The 14,371-nt window shown below is 40.9% G+C and overlaps 1 protein-coding gene across 1 annotated transcript in view; it reads right to left on the bottom strand.

Annotated features, from left to right (window-relative positions):
* syne3 (spectrin repeat containing, nuclear envelope family member 3) overlaps positions 1-14,020 on the bottom strand; it is a 65,854-nt gene extending 51,834 nt beyond the window's left edge. Inside the window, exons 1-6 of the mRNA XM_046062636.1 lie at positions 13,903-14,020; positions 11,193-11,350; positions 7,995-8,167; positions 5,708-6,017; positions 3,043-3,198; positions 1,821-2,180 (exon numbers count right to left, since the gene is read on the bottom strand). Of these exons, the coding sequence (XP_045918592.1) occupies positions 1,821-2,180; positions 3,043-3,198; positions 5,708-6,017; positions 7,995-8,167; positions 11,193-11,336 (1,143 nt within the window). The 5' untranslated portion in view covers positions 11,337-11,350; positions 13,903-14,020. The remainder of the gene's footprint in view (positions 1-1,820; positions 2,181-3,042; positions 3,199-5,707; positions 6,018-7,994; positions 8,168-11,192; positions 11,351-13,902) is intronic.
* Between the last annotated feature and the right edge of the window lie 351 nt (positions 14,021-14,371).

A 14,371-nucleotide genomic window follows, 5' to 3' on the forward strand; every position in this document is an offset into this window, starting at 1 on the left:
CTTCAATTTTACAATCACTTAAAATCAGTAAACCCCCAGACATACCATCACAAAGCCCTAACATACCAGGAGCTGAAACCAGAGAAGAGTCCCCTCAGCCAGCTGGTCCTGAGGCTCTCTGCAGTAACAAGTCCCCGACAGCCTCAGGACAGCAATACCAACTCAAGCAGACCAAACCAAATTATCAGCAAGCAGAAAGAAAAATGTATTGAATACTGGAAAGAAACGACCAAAACACACAGTAAATCACAATGTTATGTGACCCTTAAAAGAGAATTCACACTGGCAAATTACCTGAGCACAATAAAATGTCCTAAACTAAGAAAAATGTTGACAACATCCAGACTGAGTGAACACAGCCTGGCCATAGAAAAGGGTCGCCACAAACAGAGCTGGCTACAACAAGAGGAGAGACTCCCAGTGTGACAGGGGACAGGTAGAGACAGAGCTGCACTTTCTAACCTCATGCCCTAAATATAAAACACTAAGACAAAAACACTTTGCAAACATTTCACAAATATACCCCGAATTCAAATTTATATCAGACACACAGAAACTCCCCTATATACTGGGAGAAATGCCTGGATGTCAAATAAATGCCATGAAGTGAGGACAACCAGTGGAAACTCATAATATACTCATAAATATAATAATTGTTCTACTGCTCTACTACCAATACCACTACTACTACATTTACTACAACAGCTACTAATACCACTACCACTAATAATACTGCTTGTACTACTGAAACCACTACTACTGCTAATTATATTACCACTACTACTTCAATAACTTCCACCGTCTCTACTCCTACTGCTACTATTAGTGCTATTAGTAATACAGTAGTTACTAAATCAGCTACTAATACTACTATCACTAACAATACTGCTTCTACTACGGCACTCATTATTACAACAGCTACTAATAGTACTAATACTAATAATACTGTTTCTACTGCTACAACCACTACTACTGCACTCATTACTACTCTGTCTTACTATCTAGCTGTCTCATCGGCTCTCTGTCTCACTGTCATTAATAAAAATTAAATAATAATAAAAAATATATATTAAAAATAAAGTTAATAAATCAATAAAACAGTAAACGTGTTCTATTCACACTAATAAGGCAAACTCTGACAGTACACAAATTGATAATTAGTTCATTTATATGCACTAAAGTAGCCAGGTTACAATTGGCTTTCATCAGTAAGCTGGTGTCTTTAACATCATGCCACTGAGTCGTAGATTGGGGACACGGTTTTCCCAGGTAGATTTCTCCTGGAGCGTGCAGATTTCTTGGTCATGTATAAATCTGCTTTTTACTTCTGAGCACATGCAAGATAATTACATGGAGCGACACATTCATGCGTTCATAATAAGTCAAAAAAAAAAATAAAGTCAAGTCAAAAAGTCAATAGCGACTGATGCAACATATCTACTGGATCACTAATACAGTTAAAAAAAGAAAGCCCTGCTCCCAAAATAATATGCCATAATATGGTGAATGTGCTCTCCCATTATTTAGTGTTGATGAAAGTAAAAGGCAGGTCTATATTGAGTTTACCGGAAAACCACACTCTCAGTTTAAGTCTTACATTTTACCTAATATCTCTTGAACTGTTACTGAGAAGTTCACCTTCTGTCCAATGGGTTTGTATTCTCAAGTTTCATCTGACAAGGACTTTATGAGATTTTCATGCCACAGAAGGGTACTTCCCTTGCGAAACCATGCAGGACCACAATAAGTAGGACTTTCCTGCACCTACACTACATTTCCACTTAAGTGAATAATACTATAGATATGTTGAAAAAACCTACTGTGTATTTCCTCCACTGGCCCACGATGTGTTCCTCTGTGCGGTCAGTGTAGCCCCCAGCCTCACGGCCCTCATCCAGTTCCTGGTCCAGCCCCTGCAGCAGCACCCTGAGGGAGCTGATGTCTTCTCCCAGCCGCTGGCACCTGGCCATGTATTGAGTGTGGGAATTCAGGCTGGAGCGCAGGCCCTCCTCGGCCTCACACAGACCCTGCCTTAGCCTCTGCCAGCCCAGCCTCAACTCCTCTGCTTCCTCCACTACCACTTCCGCCCCCGCAGGAGAGGTATTACCCCTCACCGCCTCCACTATGCCCTCGATATGCTGCAGGGTCTTCTCCTCGCCAGCCACGCTGTCGTCCAAAGCCTGATTCCGGGGCAGAAGAAGAAGCATCACAATGTGTTTGCTTGGAATAATAATAATACATATATGGCTTGGTTTGAAATCATAAAAAAAGAAGTGAAATTATCTGGAGTACAATAGCTCACATGGTGAATTTACTATAATGTATTCCTTTATTTTCAATGTAAACAATCAATTATCATTTCTACTGCACTAAATGTCTTAGAACAACAACAGCCCTCTGCTGCTCTTTTAAAACAAATGTGTTTTTTTATTACTAATACTAATGATTAATTCCTATTGTTTCTACTTTGCCGTTTTGTTAGCATGGTTTCCTTAAATAAAACACATTCTGCAAATGTTTCATTAATTAAAAGGTCTGCAAGAAAATGAGTCAGAGATTTAGCAAAATAGAATTGTTACATTTAAAAAGGCTTTTCAGTGCAATCTTTTGTCACATTTCCACTTTTTGCTTTAGGCAATACATCAAATAACATTTTTGTTTAATACTGTATATGGTTCCTTACAAATAAAATAAATATAATGCCCTGCCTTTGATGCTTGTAATATCACACTTAAATAAAGATATAAATTATCTGAGCCATAATCTGTGACTTTGGAAATACATTTGGAATATTGCAATGTTATATATGCTTTTCATTTCTTTGTGTCCCGAAAAGTTCTGCCGTCACTACTAATACTGTATTGTTTCCATCCATTAATGCTCTTTTTCATGAGGATCATTCTATTTACTTTTCATTTGGCTGGTACTTTTTGAGTGCAATTCAAATTCCAAATCCAATATTTTCCCTTTTCCACTGCTGAAAATAACAAGGACACAACACATCTAAAAACAGCTTCCAAATTCACTTTCAGTGATTCTCACTTGTAAGGCTTTCAGTTTGTTCTCGGATATATCCTCCTTCTCCATCAGATCAGTCAGCTCCTTGGTTTTTGACAGCAGCCAGGACTGGAACCTCTGAACCCAGCCTTGGTACGTCTGGTGCTCCTCAGCAATCTTCTGAAGCAGCGACAGACGCTCCTAGCGAAGCAGGATACACACTTTGTGGTAATTTTTAGCATCGTACATTTCAAAATGAACAGATCTTTCCGCACACATCACAGAGTTCACATTTGAGTATCTGAGAGAGGAGCCTGAATGTGAATGTTAATTTATATTCTACTGTGAGACTCTGTGTCACAGTAGAATATAAATTTGCTTTGCCAGCAGACCAAGTGAATGCATGATGTCGTGAAAGACATTTACATTACATTTACGCATTTAGCTGCCATTTTTGTCCAAAGCGACTTACAATTGCTAAATCTGTCAGAGGTCGCACGCCTTTGGAGCAACTAGGGTTAAGTGTCTTGCTCAGGGACACATTGGTGTCTCTCACACCAAAGGCATGTGTCTTATCCACCACGACACCACCACCATGGATGCTGCTAATCCAACAGTATCTCTACTTTGAATATAAATTATTCCCATCTGAGATTCAATAAACCGTTTTCTCCTTTGCAGCGGCTGGATCTGATTATAGATGCACAGAATAAATATTTACATGCCTTTCATTACCCTCAAATTTATGTACAGCTGTGTGGCTGAGGGATTTGTTCAAAGAAAGAGTACAATAGTAAACATCAACTCAAGTTTGAAATCCTTACTGTCATTGTAACTAACTCAATTGTGGGCACATACTGAATGCTCACTTCCACCCAGCATCAAATGTAATGCAAAATCCCACCAACACCCTCACACATACAGCCAACCAGATAGCCACCCCCGCACTATCCTTTCCTCAGAGAATAAACATTTCAGCCTTTTGACCTCTCCTGGATCCTTCAGAAAACATACTCTGAAACAACAATATGTACTGTATATGTCTGAAGGCTTGTGTGCATGTTTGTGAGCAAAGAATGACAAAAATGATGGTCTCCATTTCAAGCCACAGCTACTGCAACTGCAGGGGTTTCTCAAGCCCTGTGCTTCCTGTTAGGAAGAAGCTGTTCCTCATTCAAACAGCAACTTTTGTTGTACTCTAGAGGATTAACATGCTTTCATTTCATGGTTTAGATTCCCTTTCTCTCTTTGAGTATTTGTATAATGATTTTTTTCATTTCCTTGTCTTCTCTCCTCCTGTGCTTTGTGCTGAAGTATTATTCTGGCTTGTCTGTGTGCACTTCAGCGTATACTACAACCTCATGTACTAGTACACATCCTTTGCATTAGCACAAGCCGGCCTGTCATGGCTCATAACTACTCTAGCTCACATTGTATGGCACATTACACAACAGCATTATGAAGTGGAACACATGAGACACAACATTCACTGACTTAACCATATAAACTGTTTGCTAGCTGACAAACACACATGACAGCCCCTTTAACAGCATTATGTGACAAAACCACTGCAATGAAATGATTTAACAATTTTGATAATCAAGCTATGGTTTAAATCATTTATTTTTCCAGCTTCTCCAACATGGAGATTTTGAGCACACTTACTGTTAGTGAGATAAAACCAGCAGTTTCAAGACATCATTGTGAAGGGCATTTTTCACCTATTCTGAGTTAGTTAGTTTCAGCGTTTGTTTTTCTGCTTGTCTCAGACTACAACTCATACATGTGCATGTTGAGTCGTTACTAGGTGATGTTTAAAAAAGGATGACCTTAACCCAGGAAGCACAAAATCATTCAATGACCTTGATGGCTGTATAATGGTTATAGACTAGAATAATTTTTTAATATTTTGGGTTAGGACTGAAAAGAAAACAAATCTACAGGACTGTGAGGTCCCTAAGGGCATGATGCCCTGTGAAGGCCACATTACTTACTCACCTATTGCAATGGCTCTGAGAATATGCACACCTTGTATTTAAGTATGCCACAGACTGTAGTTGAACAGTGCTGTAGAGTCCAACATAAATAAGCACTAAGGCTGAAAGATTTGGGGGGAAAATCTAACTGCGATTCTTCTGCCAACTATTGCAATTTAAAGTTTTGCTAAAGTTTAATATTCACTGCCAGTCTATGTTTGACGGAAGCCGCGTCAAGCAGCACAGAGCAGATTAACCAGGCAGGAAGTCAAACACAGAACGAGAGCATAGAGAATCCGGTCAATTTTCAAAATAAAACACCCTGTGCAGATTCCCGATTGTACAACAACAATAAACACAGTTAAACAGACAAAAGAAAGAAACCCATTTAACTATGTAGCCTACTTAACCATAAGAGAAGCACAAAAATCAAGGATAACTGAACAAATAAGCAAAATCTGAACAAGTCAGCAAAATCGGGCAGGCAAAACGCACCGCCACTGTCCCACGTTTTCCCTCTAGTTTTGTTTGTTGTTGTAAATGTACACGCCCTGTGCCTGTTCTGATTGGTGAGTAGGACCATAACAGGAGGCGCAAGGCGCTTGTGATTGGCGAGCAGAACAGAATAATTAAGCTACATTTTAATCTTCACGTCTTCACGATTAGCTAATCGCTTTCAAATCGCAATTTCAGTTTGAAACCGATTAATCGTTCAGCCCTACTAAGCACCTCACCTCACTCCTGTCTCTGACATCATTGTAGGCCTCCTGCAGCCTCTCCTGGGCCTGGGGCTCAACACTGGGGTCCTGGGTTCTGTTGTGCAGTGCAGCAGCCTCGTCCAGCAGCCTCTCCAGCAGCGCCGCTTGGCTGTGGATGTCGCTAACCACCACCCGCTGCTGGTCCACCTGCCAGAGCTTCTCCTTCACCCCCAGCTGCAGCTCCACACCGACATCCAGACTGCGCTGCTGCTTCGTCAGCCACAGCTCAAACTCCTCGTAGGCCTTCAGGTACTCGCTCCAGTGGAGCCACACCCACTCAATTCGACTGGGTGAGGTGAAACACATGAAGAACAGTTGGACTGAGCAGTTTGGGTCTAGTTACATCATGTTTAAATCATGAAAAAAAAACAAACTAATGACATAATTATAAATTAGAGATGAGCACCGACACACGAAATTAAATGGCCCCAGGGCTCTGTCCTCAGTCTCTCATCAAGTTAAATGAAAGTTTTGTGTAACTGTTGAGCTCAGTGTGCCACATACCCTAAAATGTGGCACGTCGCTGTAAACTGAGCTGCTGGCTGAGATAAAGCTGCCTCCTCTCTACCAGGTAACGTTACCTGCAGGCAGTGAATCACAGCAGCAGAGGGAAGAGGAGGAGGAAGGACATCAGCCAGTGTCAGTATACAGGCTGATGTCTGAGTTTTTCATTCTTTTTCTAATCTTCACACAGAATGTTGATGTCAAGATATATTTCATTGACATTTTAGATTTGTTTCCACTGAGATATTACTGAGTTTATATAGTGACTTTGCTGTTGGTTACCTCAATTTAAAAACAACCAAGCAGCTAATATGCACACTTCAATATTGGATTATTTCTTGCAAGTCATATCGCCTTTGCAACATTGAACAATGTTACAGCACATCGCAGATTTTCCTCATATCGTGCAGGACTACTACATGCCCAAACTCCTCCTCCTTTTGCTAGTTGACAAAAAGAGCTTGACGGGGACTTTCCCTTCAGGGTGGCCCCTTAAACCCTTTGAGTTCACATATTTGTGTTTTTTTATCTTGTCTTTATATTTCTTTGTTTTTCTGGTCAGCAGAATTGTAAGCCTACCACTGTCACACTAAAAATATTAGAACTTTCAACAACAACTACAAACAGAGAAGAATGAATTGTTAGCAGGTTTGAGGAAACATCTGTTTTTAGTTGCAACCGAGACATCAGCGATGCAGCTGAGAAAGCTACCTTGTTGCTAACAAAGTAGCATCAGCATCAAAGCCATACACTGAGGGTCAGTTTGTGATGACAGGTTGCTGGAGGCGGCAGAAGTTGTGTCCTGACAGCGACAGGCTTTTGCCAGCATCCGCCAGACGAGAAACTCTGTGGCAGACAGATTATAGGATCTTGCTGGAGATTTGGACAGACAAATTAAGCACAAAGTCATTTGTGCATTTTTGGTTGCAGTTGATAATAGCATGGATGTTACAGATGTTGCTCAATGATGAGGCTTTGACTGTTGATGACAGACACCACAATAGCGCATTACATTTTCAGATCTCTCATAGGAGTGCTCATCATGCTCGGGATGGACTGGACCTGTGCTGTCAGCTTGGCTACAGATGGCGCACCGTCCATGATCAGGAAAATGGCAGGCGCTCTGATAGAAAGTGGAAGGCAAAGTTTTGGGAGTTTTCACCGTATTTTGCACCACTGTGTTGCAAGTCATTGAGGATGGATCACGTCATGGGACTGGTTGTCCAAACTGTCTGAAAACCTAAAGGGGTTTTGACTGTTGGTTGGATGAAACAAGCAACTACTAAGATGTGTGGGAAAGCGATGGGCATTTTTAATATCATTAGACATTTCTAGTCTTCATTAGCTGCATCTGTTGATGTTTGGCTATGTTTGCATTTCCACCATAAAGGCCAAACAAAGATCTGGATACCCCTCACTCCCTCACTGAAATCCTTTAGCGGACATGTCGACAGAAATACACACAGTTTACATATAATTATACAATGCATGCAGTTTTTAAACCATTTGAAACTGTTATTAATAATTAATTATAAAATTTGAAACTAATATTGTCTGTGCACATGGATTTTCTGAATCTTTGATGGTCCAGAAGGGGAACAATTCCCTTTAATCACACGTCCAAAGCTATTCAAAACAGAGCATTAACTTCTGAACTATGAATAAAGCCGAAGCTGCCCTCAGGGCCAACTAACAAGGAGGAGTGTCAGACACCTACAGATCACTACACACACCGAGTGAGCAGTGAGCAGAGCAGCACCTGTGACAGTGGATGATATAGGTGCAGGTCTCCTCCCACAGGCTTTTCAGGTCTTTGAGCTTAGAGTGCGTGTGGTTCCTCAGCTCTTCATCTCCGCTCTGCAGAAGGTTCTCAGCTGCCACCAACACCCTGTCCATCTTCATACGACCTTCGAGCTCCGACTGATGGATTTTCTACACATTCAGCAGGGAACAGGGAGCAGCGCTTTAGATCATATAAAATGTAAATGTAGTGTACCTGTAGATTAAACATTTAAAAATTAATAATACTGTCAAATGGTAAAATTACTGTTAACTAATTAGAATTAGGCTGGCATGTATTCACTTGATTACTATTATGACGTCTCCATAGTCTTATTCAAAACGAAATTGTGATTTCAAAGACGGCGATAAAAATGTAGGTTAATTATACAGCACATCTGAGCCATGCAGTTACAAAGTCGTTCCGTTGTTTGGGGCGGTGAGTTTACATACAAATGCAAAGACGCGTAGAGCCGCCATTTCCTGTTGGGCGGGGCCGGAGACACAAAGGCAACGCGAAGGAATTTGTGCGAGTTCAATATTTTCAACTCAAGCGAGAAAGTCGCATGATGCTGATAGCCTATCAACGTTGAGATTGTCTGTACGTCACCGACGGCTTCAGAGCGTTATGTGGAGAGGAGCAGGCAGAGCGGAGAGCTGCTAAACCTGTGGGAGAGGAGCAGGGAGCAGCGCTCCAGCTTTTGGACAAATAAACCCCCGTAGTCGGTCGGATTCTGCTATGACAACTACGTTTACTCGCGGGAGGAGCTCGGAGTTAACTGCTTTTATTGATTAGCTTTATGCTTTAGTTTTTAGGATTTCAACATTGATTTATCTTCACTGGAGCGTCTCAGCAGCTAGCTTCCGTGCACATCCGGTTCCAGTGTTGTTGTTAGCTCTGTCGGACTACGACTTCATATTTATATAAAAACCGGACATTACTTCATCATTGTACTTTACTGTGACAAAGTTAGCATAGCATAGCCCTGATCGATCCAAACTCCATTCAGAAAACAAACATTTTAGAAGTTGTTGTCCTGCTGTCCTGCTGACAGACCTGACAAAGCATGAATTCATATGTTTAACAAATCTGCATCATGTTGTAGTTATTTCAGCATCAGTTTAATCCGTTTATTGCTATTTAATCACAGCGAAATGTTTACTTTGGTTTCATACAGCTGTAGTAATGGCAAGTTGTGTTTATTCACGTTAAAATCGCCTTCTCGCGTTGTGTGTGAACACTTGCAGCGAATGTACTCACGTGAGGAAAGCGTCGCGAAGTGAAAATTCGCGGTTGGTCTGAATGCCGCATTACGGTTCAACTCGCCAATCAAAGCGGGCACAGGGCGTGTACATTTACAACAACAAATGAAACTAACGGAAAACGTAGGACAATGTCGTCAGCCGAAAAATCACAACTAGATGTTTTCCCCAAATCGTTCAGCCCTAACATACACTGGTGTCGCATCAGCTGAGTGGAGTTAATTCGCCACAAGTCAACGTTATCATATATATAGTTGTTTTTCACTGCATAGGAAAACTGATGTGTGGCATGACAGCACGTGAAAAATGTCAATTGTGAGAGTCTCGTGAGTCATGTTTTAACCTGACGAGAAATCCTGTCACATTTTAATATTGTCACACCCCACACCATTATTAGGGCCCTATGAAATCTGTATTAATTTATGCTGAATTCCGTTTTATTTTTTCCCAAATTCCGTGTTTTGCGTTTAAATTTTTCTGAATTCTATGTTTATGTTATTCAAGCACATTTTGTCATCAGAAAGAGTGTGTTATCATGTGGTAGATGAAAACAATTTCAACAACTCAATAAGAAACTATTAAAAATTTAATCAATATCAGTTAATTTAATGTCTCAAACTAATGTGCATAGAAATGTTCAGTTGTTTGAGAAATGATTTTTAGGGACAATACACAATGAATGTATAATTACTGATCATTTCTTCCCACGGATCTTCTACAGCCTGCTCGCAAAGACTCTATAAAGGCTGCTTGATGTGGCTTTTTATTTTTTCTGACACCACTAGCTAGCTAGCACGCTGACTTTGCTTCAATATAAGGGCGTCTCTGTGTGTGTGAAACACTGACAGAGACGACACCTAAATGAAAACAAAGAGCAGTTTAGTTTGTCTGTTTGTTTGGCTCAAGTGCTGTGAAAAGGACACATAATGCTAGGGGAAACACAGATTTTCATAAACTGCAGCAGATTTATTTATTTATTTTATTATCAAATTCAGAGATTCCACCCGCATTTACCACATCGCAGAAATCATAGGGCCCTACATAATCATTTAAATATGTTTTTCAATTAAAATGAGAATAATTATGTAAAAATTATTATTCCATCCAATATCGCAAATTACATATTTTTTCTAAATTGTACAGCCCTAAATGTATTTAATCTTATTAACTTAAACTTAGGTTTTACACTGAGAGCAACCTATAATATTGTGAAAACATCAATCTATATTACCACAGTATTTTCGGTTATATCGATATTTATCCCATTAATCTGACCATATTACAGTTTTTTTTTTTACTTCGTTGACATCTTTAAATGTGTTTCCCCACTATTCCCCTTTGTTTCTGATTTCTTATTACATTTTTATATACATTTCAGTCTAATATGAACCAGATTGTTAACACCAAGCCATTGCCTGGATATTACTTCAGTAATTAGTTAATTAATACTTCTTTATTATCAAACTATTACCCCATTATTACCAAGCCGTTATATAAGGCCCTAACATCCATTTTTCCGCCATCCCTTTTAGTAAAACTGTCAATATTCGAAATCTACACAGTTTCTATCTATCTATCTAATCTAATCTACACACTCACTTCACAACTTCTCAGAAGTGGATTTAGTGATGAAATAATGTGTGAGTTTTCATGTCACACTTTAGTATCGCCTCAGCTCGCTTGGAAACTCGACGGAGGTGATACAAAAAAAATACCTGGAAGCAGGTACAGGTGCAACTTTTCCACAATGCAAAAACCAAAAAAGGTGAGTCGAGTCGAGCTGGTACCGTGCAGTGGAAAAGAGGCTTAAGACCACAAAACTGCAGCTGTCTCCACTCCGGAGTGCACTGACAGAGTATCAAAGTAGAAGCAGGGGTCAGAGGTGAAGGGTCACACAGTAAGTGCACTCTCTTACCTGTGTCTCCTTGAGTCGAGCCTCCAGGGCATCACGGGGCCCCTGGGTGTTGTCGACGGCCTTCAGCCTCTCCTGGATGGCCCGCATCCAGGAGAGGGCTGTCTCCAGGCTCTCCATGAACTGTTGCTGCTCCTGCTGCGTCATGACAAGTCTTGGACCTGAAAGGAAGAGCAGCAGTCAGACTCGATATCAGCAGGCACTTGATGTTAACAGGGAACTCCACCACTTTTGTTTTGAAGATAAAAACTTCTTTACACACAATTTTAGCAAACTGGGAGCATTACGCTCCGCTGAGTGTTTTCCTTGACAATTTACTTTGATGATTAGAGGCTGCTGTCAGTCATTTAAATGTTTCCATCCATGCTGTGAAGTCACAGCAAATGTTGTGGGACAAAACTAAAAACCTGCAGTAATAAATTTGACAGGAAAGACAGAGAAAACAGAGGAAACAGAATTTAAGATTGTTAGACGCTCAGACAGAGCTCAGCATTGATCAAGATGACGCCTGTTTCACTGTATCAACCTAGACTATGTGCGAGACCTTTTGGATGTGCAGAAGGACACAGAACATGCATTAAAGAGGTGGTATTCTGCTCATTTTCAGGTTCCTAATCTTATTTAGGGGTTGTACAGCTTTACATGGTTTCATTTTCAAAAAACACCTTTTTTTTTTCTTTCATACTGCACATTGCTGCAGCTCCTCTTTTCACCCTGTGTTGAAGGCTTCGTTTTAGCTATGGAGTGATACATCTTGTCTCTAAATGATCTTTGTTGGGAGTTGCACATGCGCAGCTTCTAGTTAAGGACTACTAGCCAATCAGATGCAGAGAAGGGCAGGTCAGCGATAAACATCTTCTATTCAGCTGTAGGCTAAGACCAGGTTGGCAACACTGGAGCAAGAGTTTCAGAGTGGTGAGTTATTAATCTGTAACAAAAGTATCTTTCATCCATAAAGTTTTAACTGAGCTCTGTCTCTACATCACAGTAACAACTTCATGTCCACTGACTGCCTGGAGGGTAGCTAGTGTTTGGAAGGGAGAGGAGAGCTGTGCTGCAGCTCACTGTTTTTCCACCGGTGTTTTTGAGGGCGTGTCGGACTAGCCGCTTGGCGAGCGTTATATGATGCGCATTTTGCTTTCATCCCTGTGATGTCACAGGGATACAATTTATTAATACAATTTCCTGTTGTAACAAGAACACTGTAGAGTCCTGCTCCGGCCATGGTTTGGTCCAGCTGCTTGTCACGCCTCTTTTAAATATCAAGAATAGTGTTACAAATCTGTATGATGAAAACCTGCAGTCACATCTTTTGAGACTGGTCATGCAATTGCGGATTCCAGCGCTTTTAACTGCTCATAACTCTTTGGGTTTTATTTATTTGTGTCCTCCTCCCGTAGAAATAAACATATTTCAAGAACATGGTAATGAACAAATTCCACCAACCGCAATAAACCAGTAAGTCAGTGAGCCCTCAGGGGGAAAACCTTTGCGAGAACATAACTGACAAAGGCCTGCAGTAAAATGTATGGGAGGGTGGAGTCCTGCGCTGCAGGAGCACAGAGAGGCAGCACATGGGCCATTTCCCTGAATGACTCATTTCTGCCCACCACAGCATTCCGTCTTGTTTTCCCTCAGACTCTTAAACTTGCTATTATTTTGAACTCCCTGTCCTCAGTGAAAGCTAACCAAAACATTTTAAACCTTTTTCTCCTCAAAAACAAAATGTGATCATGCTAACACTTATGAAGAGCTTGACTGCTGTTGCTTTTTCCCCTTTTATCAAATCCAGATTTCTGATATTTTCACTAGTAACAGAATTTTGTCATTTTCTCTTTTCGAATGTATGGTTCAAATTTGTATGTTCTATTTGACTGTAATATTTATTTAGAGAAGACAATGCAAGTAGTAATCAACAATGACATTTTAAAAACACTCATCTAACTGTGCCATGGTTAGCTCAGTAACCAATTTGCACCTGTAGCAATTAGTAAGTACCTCTTTTATAACTTGTACTAACCGTTTTCTTTAGTTTTAACAAACACACAATATAACTAGTTTTTGTAACATCAGAGGAAAAACTGTAATTTTGCGTCATAATAGTTAAAATCGTGTCCATTTGATGAGAGTAGAGGTTTCTGTTGCAGAGTACCAGCCGCCGCGGTGTGTTCAGGGACAGCGATCCCTTCCTGCCTCGGTTTGACGGCTCGTACAGTAAACTCGCATCAACACCAACTTTAACCTGTCTCGCTCACACGGAGGTAGAATTCACTCTTTTTGTTTGCTATGCTAACTGCGGTTATTGTGCTCATTTATAATTCAAGGACGCTTGTGAATATTTACACTTCGCCCAGCTTTAACATACAACTTCAGTCTAGTGTTACCGACCTAACGTTACATACATGCTATGCTAGTTTGAGGTGGAGATTCAACGTTAGGACCGAACTGGTTTACGTAACGTAATATCCCCGGACACAAGAAAACAAACCCATATGGGTAAGACAGATCATTCAGCTCATTCTAGTACAGTAAGTTAAGTTAATCTAACGTGAACGCAGAGCTGGTGTGGGCGCGAGAGGATACAGGAGTAACGTTAACGTTACCGTGTTTGTAGGAAACGTTTGAAGTACTTAGGCCTCTCATGACTAAGCTAGCTGAACAGCGGCTCCGCTTTATTAATGAATTACCGCTTTACAAAGATGAAAACACTTACGGCTTTGCGTTCATCTGGTGTGAGGAGCCCCTAGTGTGAGTGAACAGCCTCCTGCTTGGCTGTGTACAGTGAAGTTAGGGAAGGCAGGAAGTTGAGCCGAGGCCGCCGGGGGCTGGAGTCCTCGCACAGCACGCCATGCTGCCTTCATGACTGCTTGTAAACTAGGGCCACTCCACAACTCGACAAAACAACAGAAATGCAACCATCCTTTATTACTTAACAAAACTTTCAGTGTGCAGGTGTGGTGTCCGAACGATAATGCTGCGATGATGTGTTGAGAAGAAATCCGCTTGACACTGTTCTTGGTTATAAAAGTTTATTACATCAAAGAATTCAGCATCAATTACAAGCTCTGCAGCAGCTTGGAGAGTGACCCAGCCCGATGACCACTCTGTCTCTCTGTACATCGAACACAGCTTATATAGGACATGTTTAGGTCTCTGCTAAATACCATATAAGGGCACGGTGC

This window comes from Micropterus dolomieu, linkage group LG11 (assembly GCF_021292245.1).
Source record: "Micropterus dolomieu isolate WLL.071019.BEF.003 ecotype Adirondacks linkage group LG11, ASM2129224v1, whole genome shotgun sequence".
In the NCBI taxonomy this organism is placed as follows: domain Eukaryota; kingdom Metazoa; phylum Chordata; class Actinopteri; order Centrarchiformes; family Centrarchidae; genus Micropterus; species Micropterus dolomieu.